Source organism: Antedon bifida, chromosome 8 (assembly GCF_963402885.1).
Source record: "Antedon bifida chromosome 8, ecAntBifi1.1, whole genome shotgun sequence".
In the NCBI taxonomy this organism is placed as follows: Eukaryota; Metazoa; Echinodermata; class Crinoidea; order Comatulida; family Antedonidae; genus Antedon; species Antedon bifida.
In genome coordinates, this window is record NC_136233.1 from 22140479 (window position 1) to 22163207 (window position 22729).

A 22729-nucleotide genomic window follows, 5' to 3' on the forward strand; every position below is an offset into this window, starting at 1 on the left:
ATATGTTGTCAGAAAATGAACGACATACAAGACTGAAAAATATTAATTAAATAAAATATAAATGTACTATTTTCCCGACTATTTTTTAAGTTTACTAATCCATTCTCAATCAAATAATCGTCAAAAACAAGTTAGTTTTCGAAATAATAAATTGGTAACGTAGCATGCTTCTGCTTTAAAAAGTTCGCGACGTTATACAAAAAAAGAGGGCGCTAACCAACAAAATACTAGTATCAGAAAAAAAAGACGGAGCGTTATTACGACAAAAGGGGGCGCTAGACATAAAAATGGAAATGTCAGAGAAGAAATTATTACGGTAATTGAATGATTTGGTGTTATTCGACTTTCGTTTTGAGTATATACATTTTTTTTGTTTTTTTGTTTATTCGAAAACGGTAACATTGTAAATAGTAAACGTTATCATTTTGAAAAAAATATAATTTTACCGACATTTAATTTTAAAAAATCTTACTTTTTTAGCAGAATAAGATATTCGTTAATTACGGTTACTGAAGAGGGCATATTGTTTGTATCCAACAATCAAACTTATGTTTTTTTCTTTTTGATTAATACTGTATACACTTATAAACTATCGCCGTGGCAATAACTAAACATACGCTTCTAAACCATCGCCGTGGCAATAACTAAATACACGCTTATAAACCATCGCCGTGGCAATAACTAAACATACGCTTATAAACCATCGCCGTAGCAATAACTAAATATACGTTTAATTATACCACCGCCGTGGCAATAACTAAATACACGCTTATAAATCATGGTATACTACCCGGGTTCAACTGGCGCAGGCAGCTAAACGTGGAGCAGCAGAGCAGAGCAGATCAACAAACAAGGTAAGTGGTTCAATTCCTTCACTAACCATAGTATATTAAGTTCTTATTTCAGCAACGCGAAAACAAAGCGAATTACGCGAATCGAAACGCGAAATTAAACGCGAAAAATGCACACCAAAAAATTTATTTTGGTCATTATATTTATTTATTTTTATTCCAAAATTCTTTCAAACATTTGTACGGTTTAGTGACGTAGTGTTTTCGGCTTCTGCTTTCCTTCTAGAGTGTCTGGGTACAAATTCACCAAGCAATACCTCTCAAATGTTTATTTTTCTAAGTGTGTTTAATTAATATTATTTTTATTAATATTAATTAAACAGAAATCGAAAACGATTCTTTAAAAATTCCCTGAAAAAAATTTTTCATTGTCAGGAAATGGTTTTAATCGATACTTGTGACGTCAGACGACGATACTATGAGTGAAAGTGAATGTTAATATCAATTTTATTTACAAGAGTTTGAGACATTGCTGAGGCAACATGTAATACTCGATCAGTCTCCATGATGCTAGATTATTTTAGTATTTATTTCATTGGTACGTTTACTGTTATTGATAAAAATTATTATAATATACTTGTGCGCGCCTATACATAACCTACGCGCGCTCACCTTTGTTTGTACGCCGCACGCTGAATCACTCAAGTGTGACGCCAGGGGTTTTGTACGCACTCGTCTGTGACCGCCTATCCTCAAGGTAATAACTTGAATTTTTTTTTTATTTTAAGCAAGCATATTGTTGATTCGGTGCCAGACAACAGAGGCAGACGAACGGATAGTAAACGATGGTGAAGTGTTCCAAGCCGTCGTAAACCGACCGACGCAGCTAACTTGTAACTTCAATACTCGTCTGAATCGTAACTACTGGATGCGATGGTGGTACATTGAAGGTGAAAAGATAGTTGCAGACAATGCTGACGTCATCACGGATGGCTACAGCTTCGCGTATAGCGGTACCAATACAACGTTGAGGATAACTAATGCCACGCAGAAGGTTGAAGGCACGTATCGGTGCTATATCATTCTCAGACAAAGTAAAGTTGTCGGGGACGTGAGCCTGAAACTACTATGTAGGTATCAATTCATTATTGTTCATGGTGCTGTGTAGTGTTCCATTTGGTTATAAGTTAGGCCTACTACTAGTACATTGATCATATTGATGAGAGTGAGGTCAATTATAGCTGTTGTGATAAATCAACATATTGATCATCAATCAATAAACTGGGATATTGATTATTTCTTATTTATTGATTAGATCCTCCTACCACCGTCTTGTTAAACGGTTTCCACGACGGTGACTACATTGAGGTGTCCAGCAATGTTCCAACACACATCGTCTGTATGGCTGTGCGGTCCAAGCCGATGGCTACGTTTCGATTCGTGACAGATATACAGCCAAATGATGATACGACGTCTGTTAACCCGTCATGTGATAGTAATGGACTATGTAACAGCACATCTTCTATTCACATTACGGCATCAATTGCCGATCATGGTAAACACGTGACTTGTATTGTACATCATCCTGGTCTGAACTCACCTATGACAGCTACTTCGGTGATAGAAGTCGTTGGTAAGTCAGTCAGTGTAGCTTTGGAGTGATTCGAATCTTTAGATTCGAATCTTTAAATCAGCAATGTTACAGCTAATGTTAAGCGTAATTAAAACGTTGAAGACCGTACAAAAACGCGTTTCATGGAAATCAGAACGCAACCTAAATTGCGTAATATAACAATAACATTACTATACTGTAGTAAGCCTACATTATACTCTATATGAAAATTACCAATGATGCCTCTCCTTTTTTCTTACAGACTACCTCGTACCAATCACCAAGTCTAATCTCCGGCTGACGTCATTAATTGAGGAAGAAGAGATGCCGAGGAATACCGACAACACCCTCACTTTGGTAGAAGACGAAGAAGTCTCTCTCCAATGCGTGGTGGACAAAGTTAGACCAACTGCTGACATCTCGGTAGAAATAGACGGTGACGCTATTGAAACGCAATCAACAACGGTGGTGAAGGATGATGGTCTTTACAGCACTGAGGTTGCAGCCTCCTACTCACCAGTTAAAGATGATAACAGAAAGAGTGTCTGCTGTGTGGCAAAACATGAATATCTCCGTAGACAAACAAATCAGTTGGTGGAGCAAAAAATCTGTAAAATTCTTCATGTAGAAGGTAAACGAAATTGTATTCATATTTTCTCATGTCAACTACAGTTGTTACATAATTACACAGACGAGCTTGTCCCATGTACTGTAGAACAATAATGTATCTATCTTGAGCGGAAACCGCCCGTCCGGTCGGTCCTCCGCGTTGTGTGCAAAAATGGTAATAAGAAATAACATAGATTCTCTATATTACCGTTACCACTCGTCTGTAAGGCCTTAAGGCGAGTCCCGTAATTTTGGAGGGTAATAAACTCGGCACTATGTAGGGTAGGGTGGTCAGTTCCCGAATGTCGCGGCGCCTTCCTGTTCAACCAGCTACACATTCACAGCTGATATGACTTGGAGAATCGTTCTTATCGGGAATTGAATCCTGGTCGTTACCACTTTGCGCGGCGCAACTACCACACGTGGAATACTTCGAATCTAACCGGCCTATATTATACTCTTTCAGAATATTTTGTACCACTAAAGGACACCAGCGTAATGTTTTACGCAGCAGATGATTCGGACCAAGGCTTCAACCATGAGAGGACAATGTTTCTAGATAAAGACGTGGTCACTTTCAAGTGCTTTGCTAACGATACCAGACCGCTGACGAATGTCCAGCTCCAGCTAAACAAAGTAGACATACGTCATAGTGTGACTAGAAATCTTTGGAAGGGAGCAGATGGACTTTTCACTACTTATGTTAGCGTAACTTTGAAGCCACATGACATTTACGGTTTGGCGGCGGAATTGTGTTGTCTGGCAACGCAGAATGACGTTATGGAAATCTCTCTCTGTACTATTCTAAACGTGACAACTACTGATATAGACAAACAAGGTGAGCATAACGATTCGCGGGATTGAACTATACTCATGATAACAAGTAGGCAATAATTAAAGATCTATATAAAGTGACTCTGATTTTCTTATTCTCGCTGTAACGGGCGTACCTGATGGTTATCTCATTCTCGCTTTCACCTAGTTCTGTGACGTAACTCTAGATATTTATGCATATCAGTATAAATGCATTTCAAATCAATGTATGTAAGACGAATTTGAAGCGAAAAGGAAAATACTATAGGGCCTACCTGATGATAATAACATATTCTTTTTTACAGATACAGAAGAAATTTCAAGAGATGAGAACGAAACTCAGAAACTATGGTTCAATTCGAATTTGCTGATTACGATTCTCTGCCCTAGCATTCTACTTCTGCTAATTTTAGTCTATGTCTCCTGCCACTGTGTGTACATTGGTCTCTCAAAAGGTTCGTTGAAATCCAATCCTACAGTTGATACGAATAAGGTATGGGACGCCTCAGTTAAATGTTACTTTAAAATTATTACTATCTTCTTTCAGGAAAAAGAAACGAAAGAAAGAAAAAGGCAGTTGAGGTAAGGTTTCTGCTGTAAAGGGTCTTTCACACTTGTTCCGACACTGTTCAGGTCCGGCGCCGGCAAATCAAACGTCAATGTTTCGTTTTCACGTGGTTACGCGCATATTGATTGGCGCTTAGCCGTGTGGAGCGTCGGGAAAACGAAACATTGACATTCGATTAGATTTGCCGGCGTCGGACCGGAACCATGCCGCAACAGGTGTGAAAGACCCTTATTTCAAACCTTAAGGACATGAAGATGCTCAGGTAATAATGATGTATTTTGGTGTTCTTTCTTCTTATTGCAGGATTACATGGAATACGTTCCAGAATCGAACGATTATGCCGAATTGAACACCAGCATAATACCAGATTTTGAACACACTTACGAGTTTATCCAATAGAAGGTTGACTAGACCAACCAATACATGAAAAGAAATATTTTACCTTTAAGCTAAGTTCATACCAAGGCCGATTTGGTCCGGTGGCCGGCCGCGAAATTAAGGCAGAAATCATGAATACTTCATGAGATTAATTATAGTATAGCCTAAATTTACGCACTGCCTTATAGGGGAAAATAAGTTTCCCTATATATGGGCACATCATGTTTTTGATAGTGTAGACAGAGCTTTAGCTCATTTAATTGTTTAAGACAGTTTTAACTCTTAATTACTTGTTTAAAATAAAAGCAGTAATCAGTGAAAATGTTTTTCTTTCACAATATACATTCTTTATTATGACATTTATGTAACCATAATAAACACCCTCAATTAATGTTATGCAAATAGAGGGGTCAATAGAAAAAGAAAAATCGCATTTATAAATTTCCTCTTAAACCAACAAAAGTACACATTAAGTACAGAGAATATGACGACAGATATTTCGATTTGATTTAGAGGTGAAAGTACAAAATAAAATAATAAATTAATTTAATTTTCAACATGGAAGATTGAAAAAAAGTAATGGGAACCAAGCTTAACCAATCACGACGCGATGCTCATTCAAACTGTCGCTTGTGATTGGTCAAATTCATTTTTGTTGTGAACTAAAGCTTAATAATTTAGAAATTCACTTTTAACATATAAATTACAAAAAATGAATGTTTCTATGAAGTATTGACAGAAACTAGCAGATTACACCGCCTATTACCAAGATAAATATTTAAATACCAACTTTCACTTATGTTTGTAATTTTTAAGTTTCTATCGAATTTTTACACAAACACTTAAGAAAACCGTAATATTGTTGACGTCGTTACAATGAAGGTGGGCAAGAGAAGAATCGTCGGTGGAAAACATTAGTAAAATAAACCAGATTGTCTACTTAGTAACCTCTATTAAGGGGACACCTTCGGGCCGGGACCCAACAAAGTTAGTTCTTGAATCGGGGTTGGCCTCTCGTTCGTTTCACGGGAAGTGTCACCTTAATACTTAAGCTCTGTCTACACTCTCAAACTTTAAGTGACAAAACAATGTGATGTGCCCATATATGGATATGATCATATCACTTCCATATTTGGACATATCACTACCATATTTGGGCACATAACACTTCTGTTTGTCAAACTAGTTTGATAATGTAGACAGAGCTTAATAGGGGTTTCTCAAGGGTTATACTTTTAAGCACATAACTAAGTACATTTAACCAAACAATTGACAACTAAGCTTATATCTTCTGAAGCTGTTTCAAAGGCATAGTAGAAGGAGGAACTAATGAAGGTCACAAAATGCACATTTCCCATATTTCAAATTAGCAGTATTTTTATAGCCTACACATTTTACAGTGTGGCCCTGGTGTAGTGGTTAACATTAAGACAACCTTAGCATGGGATCTGATTTAAACAAACATAGATACTGTAATGGTATAACAAGGGTTACGATAATTAACATTAATAGACCCTGCTAAATTAAGTATTGTATAAAATAATAAAATATCGAGGAGGCCTGATAAAATAACCCCCCCCCCCCCCCAAAAAAAACAACAAATAATCAAAAATTTCAATAAATGCTTCGAATAAACTTGTATATGCTTAATGAATATATGAATTATGCCATATAAGGAATATTACATTAAAATTTGCCTTTACCATATAAAATAGAAAACATTTATAATGCTGTATGAATCTTAAGCTGGGTTCCCATTTGGCCGCAACGCAATGACGTAAGCACAACGTAAATGAGTTGACCAATCACAAGCTAAAGTTTTGGATGATCCAATGCGTCGTGATTGGCCAAATTACTTGCGGCGCGCTTACGCCATTGCGTTGCGTCCTAGTGGGAACCAAGCTTTAGGTCTACTTAAGTGTAATGTAGGTTAAGTACATGTGAACACCAGTCAGATAAATAGGCTTTAAACATATAAGAATATAATCGTCAGTCAATGGTCTTTAATTGAAGGTTCTCTAATTAAAATGGTTAGTAATTGGAGGGATAGATGTTTAAAAAAATGCATTCCTACAATAATTGAATACATTGATACAGCACTGAGCATAGTGAATACAACAGTAGGTATGGAATAAAGCTTGGTTGCCACAGAGACGCAGCGCAAGGACGTAAACGCAACGCAAGCGTGTTGACCAATGACAAGCGACAGTTCGAATAATCCATCGCTTGTGATTGGTCAATTCACTTCATTACGTTACCTCTTGTCCCTAGTGGGAACCAAGCTTTATTTTATTTTATTCAGTTCACAACCAACAGCGATGAAACCGCCACTAACAGGTTGAATCAACATTGATATACACAACATACAAACATAACAAATACATTCAGAAAGTAATAAATATATACCGTGGCTCGAATCATATGACCCATAGCGACGAGTGAAATATACACAACCTATTCATGTATGTATGTTTTGATAATACTGTTTTGTTTTCACATAATGTTATCTTTCAACACATTTTAGTTACTTTCTCATTATTAAATTAGTTTTGTATAACTATGGGTCAACATTCTTAGTGACTCTGTGAGAAAGTTGATTTCAGTTGGCTCTGTCCAACCAATTAATAAGTTAAAACAAATTTATTAAATAAAATGATGAAATTGTATATTAAAACAAGATCTTACAACAACATAACATATTAATATTTGAATTATAACAAATGCACAGGCACAGAGAAATTTATAACTAATTCATAAACGGTTAAGATGAGAATTAGAAAAAGCTTCCCCAACCGAGATTCGAACACAGAACCTTCTGTTTGATATGCAGGCACCCTACCATTCGACCACTGGAGATTTTAAGGCATTGTACAAATTAACAAATTGCTATATTATCTATTGTTACCCCATTATACAATATGTTAATTTAGCCAAGGAATGCACATTTTATATCGCACCAACACAAATAAAATACACCATTTATAATCTTTTTTGATCGAAGTCTATGATAAATAATTTATATTATTATTTACTTATATTAATGGCTTCACTTGAGAATTCTCCATTCCATATAGAAAACAAAATATTACAATCACACAATTTTAATCAATCAAATATTTTGACATGATCAAAAAAGACTATACAAATAATCTAAAACAGATAAATCAACTTTTAAAGTTGAACTAGCCTATTTACATATAATTTACATATAATTTACATATATGAATATTGAAACCTTAAGTGTATGCACCCTTTTGGCCCTACTTCGATTTATAACTCAATAATTTAAAATCATCAACTAGATTTCTTGGCAATTAAAATAATAATTAAAACGACAGTAATAACAAATAAAATCAAAATCACCATCATCTTGCGGTTCTTTTTCTGATATTTCTCGGCCTGTGAAAAAAAACAATTTGATATTGGTATCAAAGAATAAAACAGTATTTATTATGTATACATATATAGATATAAAAATCATTTGGGACAGTAGATTTTTAGATTTACTTTCATGAATGGTATATAGTCTGTATTCATCCTGGTCAAAGGTCAATTCGAGTATAATGTAAAGCTCTGTCTACTTTATCAAACTAGTTTGACAAAAAAATGTGATGTGCCCAAATATGGGAGTGATATGCCCAAATACGGTAGTGTTATGACATCATCATGTTCATATATCACATCACATTTTTTGTCACATAAAGTTTAAAGCTCAGGTACAGGCATGAATTTTAAATATAATATCTGGTTAATTGTACATAAATCAAATATTTGTAACAGAAATCAAGACGAAAAAACATGAATTTCCCTTAATATGGCCAAATACAAAATTTGGCAAAATTCTTCCATAAAAACCAGGAAGACTTTTTTTCAGTAGTTAGGTAGTTAACCTAATGTAATAACATGTCTGGTGACTCCCTAGAAGGTGAAAAAAGATGGTGGATATACGGTGGATAATTTTTGCTATAGCATGAAAATAAAAAGCTGAAGTTGAATAAAAATACCAGAAATGTAATATTCAAGTTATATTACCTATATTTAGTTATCTGATAAAATTTTTTACCACACCGTTTATTTTTCATAGCTTTTTAAAATGCCTCTCTATTTACAAAATTTATGCACAAAAGAATAGAGATTTTACTGTGTAATTTGAACTATCCCCCCACTGATAAGAAAGTGCTTATTTTCAACAAGCTCGTGTAACACAAATAAAATCCCAAAAATTATGAAACATAGGGGAAACTATAGATCGATAATTATTGGAATGTATGATCAATAGAAATTTTTTGCCCGCACCTGGCCTTTAAAAGTGTGGACAGAGATTTAGGTTGAGTTGAGACTTTTAAACATTTCAAACACAGTAAATACTTAAAATTATTAATCAAATATGATACCTTTTGTAGCTGTTTGAGGCCACTTTGTAACCTGTCTGATGACTGCTCAATATTATAATCAATTTGATCAAGAATTGTACCCTGCAAGATAAATAACAATTAACAGTCAGTCTTTAAATTATACCAATATTTGGTGACAAATGTTCAATAAAATGTGCGTTTCGTCGTTGCGAGATCTTGGAAGACCTCATTAAGATCTGCTATTGATTTCACAATGTGTGTGATTTCTTTCTCGCGTTCTTACCTGTTCTACAACCATCGTTGCGAGATCTCGGAAAACCTCATTCAGATCTGATATTGATTGCACAATGTGTGTGATTTCTTTCTCGCGTTCTTCTATCAGAGCACTGTTTTCATCTACCATGTGTACTTGTACATCTGTAAAGCCCTACAAGACAAAAAAATTAATAATAAGAAGATTAGTAAACAAAAATAACCCACAGAAGTAAAAAACTTCATTGAGAATTACACTAAATACATATCAGGAATTTCACTAGAAAAGAATCCAACTATTGTAGCCACCATATATGCATATATAGGTAAGCCCTTATTAGAAAAGACAGACAATACACTTAATTTACTGGCATCTCATCTTAAGCTCTGTCTACACTATCAAACTTTATGTGACAAAAAAATGTTATGTGTCCATATACGGACATGATGATGTCATATCACTACCACATTTGGGCATATCACTTCCATATTTGGGCACATCACACTCTGTTTAAACTAGTTTCATAGTGTAGATAGAGATTTAAAGACATTTTGAAAGAACAAAGTACCCTGTCATATATCATGTCCTCGTCATCGAGGTCGTCTTGTGCAGCCATGATGGCGCTGTTGTTAGACGTCATCATATTGCTACCACCAAAGTAGTGTTGTGACCGCTCTTCTCGACTCTTCATTCCTGTACAAAAGGGAACAATCATAACATTAGAAATATTTACAATTTCAATTTGATGACAATTTATTTTGCAAAAAGCAGAAAAAATATCTTCACAATCACTAAACTTACTTTTAAGGTAATTTGATTGACTTTTTCTAAAACTTATTGATAAATCTTGAAGCTGACCCGCTAGAGTTGACATTATATTTTTAGTAACTTTCTGTTCTTGTGACGTTGACCTACGACTTTTTGCACCCACTGACTGAATTGACCTTTGGCATCTGTGAAACATCTAAAAATAAATGATATTAAAATTAATATTAAGCATGTACGTAAACATATAATCGTGTAAAGAATGTTGTATGTTGTGACAATAATGATTATGGTGACAGTAAGGATGACATTCAACAACATGATGATGGGAATGACATTCATGATGATGAAGGTGACAGTGATCATCATGTTGTTGAATGTCACTTGCATCATTATTGTCATTCACCCTCATCAATATTTTCACCCTCATCCTCAAGGGTGACAATGATGACAATTTACCTGTGTAATTTCTTGTGTCATAATTTCAATAGAGTGCTCCTCTTGCATCGTGTCATCCAGTGTTGGCCTGTTTAAATGCTTATCATGAACCATCGCTAATTCTTTCACTGAGAAACAAATAGCAATAAATAATTTGGTAAACTCTGAGGCTTGATAACATTGTAACAATGATTAACTGTTATTTATTTATTACTGGATTACAACTTTAATTTATCATGGTTTTTAATCTTTAATTTTGCTGTTCAAATATATTTGTATATTGCCAATAACAATAATAATTCTGTAATCTCTCTCTCGTGGGGGTCACCCACATTTATTCATTCTGTTATACGATACCTTTTACAAATATATATATATATTATACATACATTTATAAACATAAACAATAAAATTTAATAGTAATAAACATTTCTAGTAATTCAAATATTTCATACTTTTATGTTGAATTCTGGATATGTCATACTGTATTTCTTCAACACTATCAACCCTTCAAAAAGAATAAAAATACTTTGAAATTGGATAATATTGAATAACATTGCTACAATAATAATGGTGATGACAAGAAATACAGTAAACGTGTTATTATGAAAACTAATTTTCTTTCAAACTCAGCAACATAATACATATATTTAAACTAAGATTTTTTATTAACAAGGACAAAAATAATTGCATATTTGTGCACAACTTACCATTCAGGAGGTAGAGATGACTTAGAGAATGATACCACTCCATCGGTGGTACTCACTAATGCTGTCCTATCGGTCTCATTCTTACAAAGAACACAAAGATTATTTAATTAATGTTATTGTGATTAAAAGTTAATAATACATATTCATCAACAAAAATTATGTATAAACTGATTGTATACACAATAAATAGCACAAAGTATAATATTCTCATTTAACAGAAACGCCATGGGGGTACGATAATACGGAGTCTAAGGTTAGGCTGCCTTAATGCACTACACGCAGTGCCGGATGAATGACCACACAGCGTTCTAAATTAGGTTTCTTTGCTGGCCTAACTAACAATATTATTTAGCCGGCCTAGGCTAGGCTAGATCGTGACAAATATAAAAGGGTATTAACGGCTTACCTGCTCCGTGAATATATGCCTATTTTGAACAGCATTATTTCGCATTAAAATAAATACTTCTGTTAAACTCCGTGTCGCCATATTTTCATCCTCATTTGATAAAAATCAAGACAATTTTCACCAGTGTTTTTTGACAAATTCTTTTCTTTACACGTACTTGGAAGCAGACAGTTTTTACACCTAAAATATTTGTTTACATAGTTGCAAATACAATGGATAAAAAATTAAATTTGTTTATTTTCTATATACACAATAATACAATATGTAATAACAATTTTATTTTTAAATAAAAACAATGTACAACGGATTGTTTTTGTGAATCCTACAATGAAATAAATTAAATATTCTTAACAATATTTTTTATAATTGAGGGCAGTTTCAACATGGCAGCCTCCTACAAACCAAAGTTTTGGAGGCCAGGTGAGCTTTTTGTTTCAATAAACAAGGTTTTATCATTATTAGATAAATGTAATTTCGTTGATAAGAAACATAATTTACTTAAACACAATAATATTGACGTTAGAATAGTAAAAAGATAGATTTTTCTTTCTAAGCCTATAAATTACTTTCTCGTTGTTGTGCAGACACGATAGCCCCCGCGTACAGGTCGTTGGAAAATTAAAAAAGGAAAGGCCTAGGGAATATATGATGCTTACTTGCTTAGATAACGCTATTTATTGTTATAAATCTATAAACTGGGTTGACATGTAATTCATAATTTTGGTTTCAGGAACTGAGGCTCCGGGAACAGCTCTAAATGAAGAAAGAAACAACAAAAAAGATGAGAGCACTGCTGTCATCTACAACCCATACATATCAATGTCAATACAACAACAACGTCAAAGACTTCCTGTATTCAAGGTTCAACAATAAGCTATTTGTTTTCAATATATTATTACGGTGGTCTTTATTGATTTATTCCCATCTAGGCCTACCCATTTATGCTCTCATATGTATATACAGTACTCCTACCTAGGTACATACTGTAAGGGGACAGTGTACCCATTTATATATATGGTACCCATTTATTATCCTGCTAAAGTTCCCATTATTATACTCATAGGTACCCCCTATACTCATAGGTACCCATTTATACTCACACAGGTACCCACTTATACTCACAGGTACCCATTTATACTCATAGATACCCATTTATATTTCTAGGTATTAAATGCTACTCATACTCAATTTATATTCCAATGTACTCATTAAATTCCTGGTACCAATACATACTATTTTTCATTTTGTTACTGTAGCATAGAAATCATATCTTATACCTGCTGGAGACCCATCAGACCGTAGTGATTGTTGGAGAGACTGGTTGTGGGAAAAGCACTCAGATACCACAATACCTGGCTGAAGCTGGATGGACCAATAGCGGATATGTTGTTGGCGTTACGCAACCACGTAGAGTTGCGGCTATAACGGTATATCAGATAAAAATCCTTGCATTCTATCTAGCATAATTATTAGTTGGTCAACATAAAAGATGAGGTTGTAAAAAAAGTTACTAGAAACTAAAAAATTATGTATTAAATGATATTTTAATGTTTCAGGTCGCTCAAAGAGTAGCAGAAGAACGAGGCGCCGTGCTGGGTCACGAGGTCGGATATTCAATTAGGTTTGATGACTGTACAGACAAGGACGCAACAAGAATTAAGGTGAAATAATTAAGAAATAATAAATGACCAGCTGACTGCCAACTAATGAATTTAAAATGAAAATTTAAAAATGTGTATATGAATTGAAAAAAATATATACTGTATTGTCCATCACAATTGGTAATGATGCCAATTATTTAATTTTATTCATTTTTCTTTTTTTCTAGTTTTTAACTGATGGTTACTTGGTAAGAGAGATGATGGAAGACCCTTTGCTCTCAAAATACAGGTGCATGTTTGTTTCATCCAAGAAATTTATATAGAATAAGTACTCATATAATTATATATATATATATATATAAACAAATCAGGCAAAGAACTGATATATATATATATATATATTTATACAGAGGACCAAACATAAAGCCTTGGCTTAATGCGTCCTCACACAATTATATGTATTTTTTTATATTATATTGTGTGAAACAATAAACTCTAAATATTAACTTTCTAAAATATATATTTTTTGTTGTCATTGTTTGTGTTTTAATTCTAATGTTTAAATTATTTTCATTATTTCTTTAAAAGTGTTATTATGTTAGATGAGGCGCACGAGCGTACACTGTACACTGACATTGCCATCGGCCTTCTAAAAAAAATCTTGAAGAAACGGAAAGATTTGCGTGTGATTGTTGCCTCGGCGACGTTGGATGCTGAAGCATTTCAGAATTTTTTTAATGATAATGACACAAAAGACAAAAGGTATTGAATTTTGACACAAAGAAGGATAACGTCAATAATAATAATAATCCCTAAGCTGAAATCACACCCATTTAAACTTGTTTAAAAAGCAACATTATTTGACATTTTTTTACCTTTAAATTTAAAAATAGTATTTTTTTTTATTGATATGTATGACCATATTATAATAACTGGAAATGTTTTTTATATAACAATACATTTTTTTTATATGTTCAACACAAGTGTACTGTTTTACAGTGAAAGTCATATATATATAATTATACATTTCAGTAAAGACACGGCTGTAATTTTAACAGTAGAAGGCCGGACATTTCCTGTTGATATATTCTACACTGAGAGGTAATAAAATCTAGTTTTTATAATACATTTATAATACAAATTAGCTGCATGTATTGTCAGTATCCGCCTTGGATTTTATATAACAAATGTAAATCGTTTTTTAGCCCTGTCCCAAACTATTTGAGGTCAACGGTAGAAACAATCATTAAGATTCATAAGAGTAACGAGGAAGGCGACATCTTAGCATTTTTAACGGGTCAAGACGAAGTCGATCAAGCGTTACAAATGGTCATGTAAGTAATTGTGTGCATGAGGATTTTTTTGTTTGTTTTTTTTGAGAATTTTTCTGACACAGTTATACAGTGAAGAATGGAAATAAACTAAATACTGTTTTGATTTAATTACTTTTATAATTTTAGCGATTATGCAAGATCAAATAAGAATGAAAAGTTATTAAAAATGAAAGCGTTACCAATGTATGGAACCTTGCCGGCAGATGAACAGATGAAGGTGTTTGAGAGAACGCCACCTGGCACCCGCAAGATTGTTCTCGCTACAAATATTGCAGAAACCTCTATCACAGTTAATGGTATTGGTTACGGTAAAGTTTCCACGACTCATTCATTAAATCAAAAAGTGGTGATGAAAAAATAATATAAAAAATATATATCAAACTGTTCCATGAGCCAAACCAGGCCTTTTCAGGAATTTTATGAAATATCTTGTACACAAACGACCAAACAGAGTGGTACATCTTAAATGATTAAAATTCACTTAATATTGTAGTTATCGACAGTGGTTTTGTCAAGATGCGAGCTTACGACGCAAACACCGGAATGGAAGGCTTGGTTATCGTACCGGTATCACAGGCCTCAGCCAATCAGAGATCAGGAAGAGCAGGACGTAATCGTTCAGGCAAAACATACCGATTATACACAGAAGGTGATTTTGACAAGCTTTCGCAGACGACCGTACCAGAAATGCAAAGGTTTGGAGTTATATGCCAATTTTAGAGATGTTCAAATGTATCTAAAATGTAGAAAATACAGTAGTAACAAGGCTGTTATTTGGTTTTTACAGGGCTAACCTATCTTCAGTGATACTGCAATTAAAAAGCCTAGGAATTGATAACGTTCTACGTTTCACATTCCCATCACCCCCTTCTTCTAAAGCTATGATCCGCGGTCTGGAGCTTCTGTATGCGTTAGGCGGTATTGATGACAGCGCTAAGTTAACGCAGCCTCTTGGAGTCAGAATGGCCGAGTTTCCACTGGATCCAATGTTTGCCAAGATGCTTTTAGTTTCTGGTAAAAATTATTCTGATGTATTTTAAGATCTTCAAATAGAAACCGTTAACCGTTTATGAATAAAAATCAGAATCAAAGCATAATATCAACTATCTAATAAAATGATAAAAAAATTTAGTAAAATTCATGAAATGTTTACAATTAAAAGTTAACAATCAAAATTTACTTTCTGGTTATTTTAACTTTACTAAAATTTCTTTAAATTAATATTTAATTTATTTTTGTAGGTGACTTTGGTTGTTCTGAAGAAATTCTTACAATCACGGCGATGTTACAAGTCCAAAATATTTTTTTCACTCCCAGAAATCAGAAGATACAAGCAGTAGGTTTTATTTGTTATTATCAACATTAAATTGTGAAGGTTTTTATACAGTGCAGTATAATTATACATAAATGCATTTAACTTGGACTACTAGTTTTTTTTTGTTTTTTTTTTTTCTGAAGGAGAAAATGAAGAGAAGGTTTTCTGTGATGGAGGGTGATCACCTGACATTATTAAATGTGTATGAAGCATTTCAAAAGGTAAATATTTTTTGTAATAATTAGTTGTGGTATAAATTAATAAGTACATGATATAATATGCATGTTAGCTGGACTTATATTAACCAACCATTCTAAATTTTCTTACATTTTTCCTTAGTATGGTAAAAATTCACGATGGTGTCATGAACATTACCTCAACTACAAAGGTATAATATAAATATTTCATTTTTTACATTATTATTATTACTACAGTATTACTATAAATGATACAATTTGTTCATTACAATAATATTTTAATTTCTAAAGGTCTTGTTAGAGCTTCATCGATTCGTAAACAACTAGAAAAGCTTTTAAAAAAATTCAAGATAAAACTTGTGTCAAGTGAGGGCGACGCTGATGTCATTTGTCGATGTATCGTTGCTGGGTTTTTCGCAAATGCTGCACGACTGCACGCTACTGGATCTTATCGTACTATTAGAGATGATAAGGAGTTGGATATTCACCCAACATCGGTGATGTATGCAGAAAAGTGGCCCAAATAGTCAGTAAACTTTTCTGTTTTTATTTTTTACAATAATTTTATCTTTTGTCTCTATATGTCGTTCTTTAACAAAATTATTTTTTAATTTGTTTAGTCAGTTTGCATATGTTGATGTTTGATCCGAAAATAATGTTGGAATTGAAAATTACTATCTATGTCTCATATTTAGTTTAAAAGAATGTAAATTAACATTTAATTATTATCATTAAATTATTAATTAAATACAATTATCCAACAGCAATTTCTAAATGTAATTTTTCAATTTCATACACACACTTAAGTTACATTTATATTGGTTGTTGTTGCAGTGTTGTTTTCTACGAAGTTCTACAAACAAACAAAGATTATATGAGAGACGTAACAGAAATAGACCCAACATGGCTGTATGAACTAGCTCCCCATTACTATCAATATGGAACGGTAAGTTTTATGCTTTTGGGTTAAATACTTTTCACCCTCATCTCATTTTTATCTGTGTAGAAAGAAGAAATTAAATAGTTTGTTTATTTACTTTTCTAAAAACTATAAATTATAAATTTGTATTTATCTTTTATTCAGGAAAATGAGATAGCAGCTAAAAGAGCCAAAGTGGGAGATTGAAGTAAAGTAAATTTTAAATGAAATAACAGTAAATATAACTAAATGATGAAAAGTGCTCAGTACTAACTCACAAAAGATGTGTAAACAGAGACAAGAAAGAGACAATGAATGCTAAATCAAAGAACAAAGAAATGGCAGCACCTGCATTAAGGTCTTAAGCTCTGTCTACACTATCAAACTAGTTTGAAAAAAAAGGTGTGATGTGCCCAAATATGGTAGTGATATGCTTAAATATGGTAGTAGTATGACATCATCATGTCCATGGGCACATCACAAAAAGTTTGACTCAGTGAGAGTCCTACTTACAATTGTGTCATCTTTATCTAAACCAAACAACACATGAATATTAGCTTAATTCGGGTGGCCAAAATGTGTGTGGCTACTACTATATATAGATGTATAAATATTTATGGAATCAAAGACCTCATAATAAATAAATAAAACTACAAAATTCTTTTTGTTAATTATTGATTTATGGTGTGTTGTTTATTTATTAATTTAATTATTGACACTACTATTTAAAGACAAGTTTCTGTAGATACAATATATAGAATTACATATATCTTACACGATGATTTTGTCTAAATACTTGTCCTTACCAGGAGAAGCATGAGATTACAGAAAATAGCTATAGCACCCTCTATTCTATACCACATTATAAAAATAATAATAATGGAACAGTCCATATACTACGTCACAATTGTGTGATTTAACGAAAGGGAATTTCCCTTTACAACAATGACATCATACTCTAAGAACAGAACGTTTTTACATGGTAAATTCCTATTTTTACTTTCGATAGTAATTTTTAATTTGTAGCTAGGCATTCTGGACTTAGGCTAGGCCTACACAATTCCAGATACAATGGTATTGCAATCGCATATCTACAGACAGGTGCCTAGAATACCCAAATTATTAGCCTCCCCCTACCTAGCTAGGCCTACCATCCTACTTACTAGCCTAGCCCATGTATTGACCCTTCTTGTGACAGAGAGACAGGGAAAGTCACGAACGGAAGTAGTGAAGTAGTGAAACAAATAATTGTTTTACTTTATAAATTTAGCAGTAGCCTAAATTGGGCAGTAGCCTAGCTACACATCAGTATTATAAAAATCAATGTTTTAAATAATTTTTTTTAATTTCAGCAAAAGGATGGCGAAATTTATTGGACGACAGACAGAAAGATCAATATTGATAGAAAAAATTGTTGAAAAACGAACAAATCTGATTCAAATAAGCGGGCCACCTAACATAGGCAAAAGCTCGTTAGCAAATTTAGTAATTAATTCATTACCCAACAAGCCAACAACATACATCATCGACATCCGGGATCAAAAGAATGTGCAGACGACAAGAGATGTTATAAAGAGTGCACTCATGCGTGCAAGTTCCGCAAAAATTGAAGATGATAAAATGTCTATCCCAGCACTATTGAGAAGAATCAAATCGCGTCAAATATTTGTGTTTGATAACGCGGAGGAGTTCAGTAGAGATTATTCGTCAGACGACGTACAGACGGATTTTCTTGAATTATGCAAGGCTCTAGCGAGTTCAAAACACACGACGGTTATTATCATTTCCACATTTCGTTTTCATTTTTACACGCAAACATTTTTTGAAATGAAATTGCAAGAACTTTCTGATGAAACTTCTAAAAGTATGATCACGTTAAATTCTGTTTCTGAAATGTCACGAGATGTCTTGGAAGATCTTGTTGAAGTTTGTGCAGGTGTACCTGGAGTGTTACACCACCTGCATGTAAAGCAGTGTTTTGTCACCAATAATTGTGACAATAAAGGGAACAGTATACCTAGATTTATAATAACCGAAGATGATGAGGTCATTCGTCACTTGATGTCAATTATTGAACGCTTATCTAAAAGAATTAAATCGTACTTAGTGACGCTAGCTTACTTTCCCGGTCATTTCGGCGTAAATGCTGCAAAGCATGTGCTTGGAGAAACGAGTACAGCAGAAGTAAAACAAAACGCCATTTTTCCAATTTATAACCGATCACTTATCGAAAAAGACGGACAGCTTGATCGCTTCTACTTTCACGGATTTGTTCAAGAATATGTTGATGCCAACTTCTCACATTTACGAGATAATGTTACAACCCGCGAGCGTTTCTGCGAGTTCTTCATCGATGTAGTCCGCTGTCTAACACCTGAGATGAAACCGGAAAAACTGTTCCCACTTTTTAATCAGGACGTACAAAATATAGACAAACTTTTGAAGGAAGCAGTTAATTGTTCAGATACTGTACGCTATGAGAAGTTTATACAACTTGCTTGCGACGCCGATTATCTTTTAATTAATGTTTTACCAAAACAATCTGCTGTCAAGTTCTACGAAGCTTGCGTCAACTCAAGCAAATTACAGGGTACTGCTTATCAACATGGTATGATGCTGATGCATTATGGGACAGCACTTGGAAACATCAAAGGCAATTATTTTTTTTTTTTTAGCGCATAGTGGTAGAATATATATACTCTATATACAAAATACTTACTAGCTCGGCGGGCATTTTTCAAATTATATCCTCGACTAAAAAGCTGGAGAGCTAGGTAGCTTATCTGAACATCTAAACTATCAAACTAGTTTGACAAAAAAAGTGTGATGTGCCCAAATATGGTAGTGATATGCCCAAATATGGTAGTGATATGACATGATAGTGTAGATAAAGCTATAGATCATTAATTTGCTGTCTGTTTATCCCCTGCTCTTCAACCTTTCCTTATGTTGTATTAATGTGGATACACTAATCATTTTGTTTTAGGTAATTATATATGTGCATCAGATATATTCATGCAAGCAAAAGCATCACTGCTTCAGGCTATAGAAGAGCTTAAGGATGCCAACGAGCCTGCCAATAATATGAACCATTCTAAATACACTGAAATTCAGTCTGAATGCACTGAGAACCATTCTAAATACACTGAAATTCAGTCTGAATGCACTGAGAACCAGTCTATTTACACTGAAAATCAGTCTAAATACACTGAAAATCAGTCTAAATACACTGAATACAAGTCTAAGTACACTGAAAACCAGTCTACAGTTGATGAGCAGAGACAAGCCAGAGAGGCATTGGCGAGACTCTATACTTCGATGGGATGGAACTTACATATGCAGTCTAATGAAAGAGAAGCAATTGAGTAAGTAGTCTGTAGACTAGTGCTGTTAATCTGTTACTGTACCTCGTGCAGTTGCCATAAAGATATTCACAAACACCACTTAATTCCTATTTTCAGGACCAACTTAAATTAAATTACCACATTACTATTTCTCGATATTCTTCCAGAAATCTTCAAATAGCTTCTAAAATGCAAGACGAACTTGATGTAAAACTCAGCAGACATGGAGGATCCACCATGGCAAGACTAGGGGGCGTTCACACCTTCATAGGCGAGTCTTTATTATAATATTTTATTATTAGACTATCTGATAACTTAACCACATAAAACTTCTAGAAAGTAGGAAGCATTTTGCCCTGACTGTAGTGTATTTCTAACTAAAGCTCTGTCTACACTATCAAACTAGTTTGACAAAAAAAGTGTGATGTGCCCAAATATGGTAGTAATACGACATCATGTCCATATGGGCACATCACATTTTTTTGTGACATAAAGTTTGATAGTGTAGACAGAGCTTAAACAGTGTCACCAGTAGTAAATGACCAAAACCAGAAGCCATTAACTTAAAGACAATGAACTTTTGTCTAATTTATCTAGGAGATTTAAAAAGTGCAAAGCCATACATTGAAGCAAGTCTTCGTATTCGTAAGCAACTTTTTGGTGAGCATCCCGCAACCGGGGAAACATACAACTATTTTGGGCTCTTCTACCAACGTAGTCCAGGCTGTGAAAATGAAGCTACCAAATATTTTAAGTAAGAAAAGTTAATAATAATAATAATAATAAGATTTATAGAGCGCACACATCCACAAAGTGCTCAAGGCACTTGTGAAAACCATGAAAAATGCAACCATGAAACTAAAAACAAAAAAAACAAAAAATTTGCAAAAAGAAAAAAAAAACGGAAAAAGCAGACCAATCGAACCCACATGACTGCTTCCGTTTACCGGCAATTTAAGGTGCACAGACCTGCCAGTACATTACTCACAAGTGTTCTCAGTAATGTGGGTATCTAGCTAAACAATAACCGTACAAATTTACAAGGGCAGCCGACAGCAGATGTGTCTTAAGTGCGCTCTTGTGTTGTTTACAAATCTCACATATATGTCTTTGGTGTCAGCTTTACTGAAGAAATGCGATTGATATTGGTTTAAAACCTTTTGCTACTAAAAGACACTAACACCCCTGTACTGTTAATTCTGTCTGCTATTTATTTCTAGAATGTCTTTAAGAACAAAACAGCATTTCAACAAAGCGCCATCACGCGATAAAGTCATCTCGATGAACAACGTTGCCATGGAGCACGCAAAGAGAAGTAACTACGATGACGCTCTTAAACTGTTAGATGAGGCATACACAATGCAGCACAGACTAGGTCTAAATCACCACGATACCTCACTTATACAAAACAACAGAGGGAAGGTGTATGCTATGATGGGTGAATACACACAATCTGAAAACAGTTTTAAAGAAGCACTACGGTTAAGAAGACGGATGCTTACGAATGAACACACGTCCACAGCTGGCACGTTGCACCAGCTGGGAGAAACGCTACTGAAAGCAAAGAAGTTTACACAGGCAGTAGAACGATTTAAGGAGGCCTTAGCTATCAGGAGGAGAGTATTACAACAACATTTAAAAAATAGAGGTATTGCAGAGACACTGCAGTGTCTTGGTCAGGCGTATAAGGAGTCTGGACAGGAGGAGGATGCAAAAAAAATGAAAAGACTGTTAGATAAAGAGTTATGTCGACTGAACAGTTTAAAGTGAAATATTCCTGTAGTGTAATAATGAATTATAGCCAAACATATATTTGCTCAGTTACTGCAGTAACTGGTTGAAGAGTAAACAAATGTAGTTACTGCAGTAACTGGTTAAAGAGTAAACAAATGTAGTTACTGCAGTAACTGGTTGAAGAGTAAACAAATGTAGTTACTGCAGTAACTGGTTGAAGAGTAAACAAATGTAGTTACTGCAGTAACTGGTTGAAGAGTAAACAAATTTAGTTACTGCAGTAACTGGTTGAAGAGTAAACAAATGTAGTTACTGCAGTAACTGGTTGAAGAGTAAACAAATGTAGTTACTGCAGTAACTGGTTGAAGAGTAAACAAATTTAGTTACTGCAGTAACTGCAGTACTGGTTTAAGAGTAAACAAATGTAGTTACTGCAGTACTGGTTGAAGAGTAAACAAATGTAGTTACTGCAGTAACTGGTTGAAGAGTAAACAAATGTAGTTACTGCAGTACTGGTTGAAGAGTAAACAAATGTAGTTACTGCAGTAACTGGTTGAAGAGTAAACAAATGTAGTTACTGCAGTACT

The 22729-nt window shown here is 34.0% G+C and overlaps 4 protein-coding genes across 5 annotated transcripts; 3 read left to right on the top strand and 1 right to left on the bottom strand.

The window, feature by feature from the left end:
- Positions 1-1319: 1319 nt before the first annotated feature.
- LOC144849617 (uncharacterized) lies at positions 1320-5093 on the top strand. The gene is made up of 8 exons (XM_078706584.1): positions 1320-1389; positions 1580-1921; positions 2107-2424; positions 2666-3034; positions 3479-3850; positions 4131-4280; positions 4373-4407; positions 4697-5093. The coding sequence occupies exons 1-8, from the start codon at positions 1356-1358 to the stop codon at positions 4790-4792; spliced, it is 1716 nt and encodes a 571-aa protein (XP_078562710.1). The 5' UTR covers positions 1320-1355; the 3' UTR covers positions 4793-5093.
- An 18-nt stretch (positions 5094-5111) lies between these two features.
- On the bottom strand, positions 5112-11856 carry LOC144849618 (syntaxin-16-like). Its single transcript, XM_078706586.1, has 9 exons — positions 11699-11856; positions 11293-11372; positions 11038-11090; positions 10604-10710; positions 10181-10343; positions 9948-10072; positions 9410-9553; positions 9166-9246; positions 5112-8170 (listed from the first exon to the last, which is right to left on the bottom strand). Exons 1-9 carry the CDS (start codon positions 11777-11779, stop codon positions 8066-8068), a joined length of 939 nt encoding a protein of 312 aa, XP_078562712.1. The 5' UTR covers positions 11780-11856; the 3' UTR covers positions 5112-8065.
- Positions 11857-12079: 223 nt separating this feature from the next.
- Positions 12080-17842, top strand: LOC144849513 (putative ATP-dependent RNA helicase DHX35). The gene is made up of 17 exons (XM_078706442.1): positions 12080-12118; positions 12429-12559; positions 12955-13125; positions 13255-13359; positions 13527-13588; positions 13888-14061; positions 14332-14400; positions 14505-14633; positions 14760-14941; positions 15127-15328; positions 15421-15647; positions 15875-15969; positions 16092-16169; positions 16288-16336; positions 16437-16671; positions 16980-17091; positions 17230-17842. The coding sequence occupies exons 1-17, from the start codon at positions 12082-12084 to the stop codon at positions 17269-17271; spliced, it is 2100 nt and encodes a 699-aa protein (XP_078562568.1). The 5' UTR covers positions 12080-12081; the 3' UTR covers positions 17272-17842.
- A 173-nt stretch (positions 17843-18015) lies between these two features.
- On the top strand, positions 18016-22383 carry LOC144850450 (uncharacterized). 2 transcript variants are annotated; one of them, XM_078707731.1, is made up of 6 exons: positions 18016-18046; positions 18417-19717; positions 20051-20429; positions 20576-20679; positions 21006-21162; positions 21629-22383. In XM_078707731.1, exons 2-6 carry the CDS (start codon positions 18424-18426, stop codon positions 22176-22178), a joined length of 2484 nt encoding a protein of 827 aa, XP_078563857.1. In that variant the 5' UTR covers positions 18016-18046; positions 18417-18423; the 3' UTR covers positions 22179-22383. The 2 variants fall into 2 exon arrangements, with proteins under 2 accessions (XP_078563857.1, XP_078563858.1); XM_078707732.1 differs by lacking the exon at positions 18016-18046 and adding an exon at positions 18073-18138.
- Positions 22384-22729: the final 346 nt, after the last annotated feature.